The sequence below is a fragment of the Microtus ochrogaster genome, chromosome 2, assembly GCF_000317375.1.
Source record: "Microtus ochrogaster isolate Prairie Vole_2 chromosome 2, MicOch1.0, whole genome shotgun sequence".
In the NCBI taxonomy this organism is placed as follows: domain Eukaryota; kingdom Metazoa; phylum Chordata; class Mammalia; order Rodentia; family Cricetidae; genus Microtus; species Microtus ochrogaster.
The window spans coordinates 23,917,172-23,920,179 of NC_022010.1; the positions used below are offsets into that span (position 1 = coordinate 23,917,172).

The 3,008-nt window shown below is 43.8% G+C and overlaps 1 protein-coding gene across 1 annotated transcript; it reads right to left on the reverse strand.

Annotated features, from left to right (window-relative positions):
• Positions 1-249: 249 nt before the first annotated feature.
• LOC102001782 (putative 60S ribosomal protein L37a) lies at positions 250-531 on the reverse strand. The gene has a single exon (XM_005344669.2). The coding sequence runs from the start codon at positions 526-528 to the stop codon at positions 250-252; it is 279 nt and encodes a 92-aa protein (XP_005344726.1). The 5' UTR covers positions 529-531.
• Positions 532-3,008: the final 2,477 nt, after the last annotated feature.

Sequence of the window (3,008 nt, forward strand, 5' to 3'; positions counted from 1 at the left end):
GAAGAACGTCTGTCTACAGCAAGGAAGGCCAAGGAGCCACTAGAGAGGGAAGTCATCTGGGAGACCGAGTGTTTGCAGGCGTGTGGGCACAGTGGCTAGAGAGAGGACAGCAGGCTGTGTCGAGATCCCTGCTGTCAATATTTTGACCTAAAAAGTACAAATCTTTTTTTTTTTTTTACGTAAATTAACCCATTTATTTAGTTGGCTGTGCACTATTGTAGTAGGCTTGGGTATCAAATGGTAGCACTTTTACTGGTCCTTCAGTTCCTTCAGTCTTCTGATGGCAGACTTCACTGTGACGGCAGAAGTCGTGTTGTAGGTCCAGGCCCCGCCAGCCACTGTCTTCATGCAGGAGCCACAGTGCCAGATGCCGACGGCTCGTCTCTTCATCTTGGTCTTGCCACAGAAGGAGCATGTGTACTTGGTGTGCTGGCTGATTTCAATTTTCCCCACCATTTTCCGGAGGGAGGCACCATAGTGGGTCCCGTATTTCCCGACGATCCCGACTTTCTTGGTGCGTTTAGCCATGTCGCCGGAACCTAAGCCAAGTACGGTGAGCAAAAGTACAAATCTTAATGTGTTGTGTTCACTTTTATTTCTTTGGGACAGAACACAGTGGAAAGGCTAGTAATAACTTTTTTATTATGTTCGGCTAACTTAGATTTCTGTGTATGTGTGTGTGTGTGTGTGTGTGTGTGCATGTGCAAGTGTATGCTTGCACACACATACTTGTGGAATGTCAGGTGTCTTCCTCCTTCATCTGAACCATATTATTATTTTTTTACATTTATTTAGTTATTGATTTCATCGCATTTGTGTCGGCTTATGTGCCATGGTATGTGTGGAGTGTGGGGGTCAGGAGACACCTGACTGGAGTGTGCTCCCTTCTTCTACCATGCGGGGCTCAGAGACGACTCATGCCTTCAGGCTCGGTGGCAAGCAAAGCACATTTACCCACTGGCTGTCTCACTGACCCACTACCTTACTTCCTGAGCAGGATCTCTCACCAATTATGGGGTATGCTGTCTTGGTTATGGTTTCTATTGCTCTGAAGAGACACCATGGCCACGCAACTCTTATAAAGGAAAACATTTAATGGTGGCTGATGCAGTTCAGAGGCTTAGTTCATTATCATCATGGTGGGACATGGTGGTGTGTATGTCCACATGGTGCTGGAGAAGGAGCTGAGAGTTCTATATCTTGATCTGCAGTCCTCAGACAAGCTTGAGGGATGACTAGTCTCTACCAGTGCCTTCCTGACTTCTAGCATGGAGGCTGGGTCACAGGTATGTTGGAGTTTAATACTATTGTTACTTTAGTCCATTGTGGGTTCCCTGTCTGGGGTAATGTGTGTGTGTGTGTCTGTGTGTTGCCTCTCTAAAAAAGCCTATTGTCTAACAAACCTGCTTTGTCTTATGAATTTGGATGCCCTTCTTCAAGGCCTCATCATGGCTGCCTATGGCCATCATGGCTGCCTATGGCCATGAGTCTGTAACACCCCTAATGAGTTCTTCCGAATGATAATTTCAAGCCAGCTCCTTTTGGTAGAAAGTCATAAAATAATGAATTTATGAAGTAAGATTCTTCATGATCCAACATATTCCAAAGGCCTCAGAATTGCATGTTACTGGCATTTAAAATGGAGCCATCAATACAGAAGCCTTCTTTGGGGAACAGTTCATATGTGATCTGTACCAATCAGTAAATCAAGACAGTATGTGTGATGTTTTCCAGCAATACTTAATTGTATGAAATGGTATTTTTTCAAAGATATATTTCATTTTTACATGTATATGTAAGTGTGTCTATGTACGGGTATGTATACATGTCTACAAGTGCCTGCAGAGGCCAGAAAAGGGCATTAGATCCCACAGAGCTGGAGTCACATGTGACTTTGAGCTGCCTGATGTGAGTTCTGGCATTTGAACTCAGGTCCTCTGCAAGAGCAAGTGCTCTGAATCCTGCTGAGCCATCTCTCCAGCCCTGAGATGAAATTTTATTTACTCCCGTTTGTCACCTATCTAGGAAGCTTTTCGGATGGCCTCTTTGTATCATATAGTAATATGCCCTATATCAGCTCACACTCATTACTATGCCCAAGTACCTGATAAGAAGGTTCATTTTGGCTCACAGTTTGAAAGTACAGTTCACCATGGCGGGGAAGGTGTGGCAGCAGGAGCATGGATGCTGGTGTTCAGCTCATATATGTCATTCATGACGCTAGCCCATACACAGATGCTGTACTCATTCGGAGAAGGTCTTCCCTCCTCAGCTAGACTTTTCTGGAAGCATCCTCATAGACACAGCTGTGGTCTGAATCTCATTGTGTTGGAAATATTCACTATTATGGATAGACTATAGGCAGTCTGTGTTCTCAGGGACTATTATGTGTTTCTACGGCATTAGAGGTTCTCTCTGATACATCCCTGGCTAGTTTACAAGGCTGACCTCTTGAGATATTCCAGGAGTGACATTCAGGGTGAGATTGTCCTAAGAATCCCCTAGGTAGGGCTGTTGGAGTTCAAGATTTTGCCCTAAAGCCTCTGGTAACACATAACCTGGCACCTTTCTCCCACCCAGCTGTTTCTTTCCTCATCACAAGCTTGGCATCTTGTCCCAGAATTCTCTGCCTGTATCTATGCTTCTCTTCCCACAATGCTTTTCCCTCTTTCTCTCATTATTTTTCAAATATTCCACAACAGTCCTGTCAATCATTTCTTCCCCAAGGAAACTCAGGTTTATATTTATTTTCAAAATAAGTTGTTTTACATGCAAGGATTCCCCCCTCCTCCTTTCCTCCCTTAAAATCAATCAAAGCAAAAAAAGCAATTAATTCATAACCAAAAATTTAAAAAAGATTATGCAATTCATTTTGAAAGACACATCCCCAAATGTAAAGTTATAGGATTGGGAAACACTTGAGCACTTGAGTGGAAAGTATTTGCAATTCTAATGCTGAGAACATCGGCTTCCATCCCCGGGATGGAGCGTGAAGCTCTGCTGTTTAT

Excerpts from the sequence above, each read along its gene's own strand:
- LOC102001782 (XM_005344669.2), bottom strand. The coding sequence starts at position 528 with ATGGCTAAACGCACCAAGAAAGTCGGGATCGTCGGGAAATACGGGACC.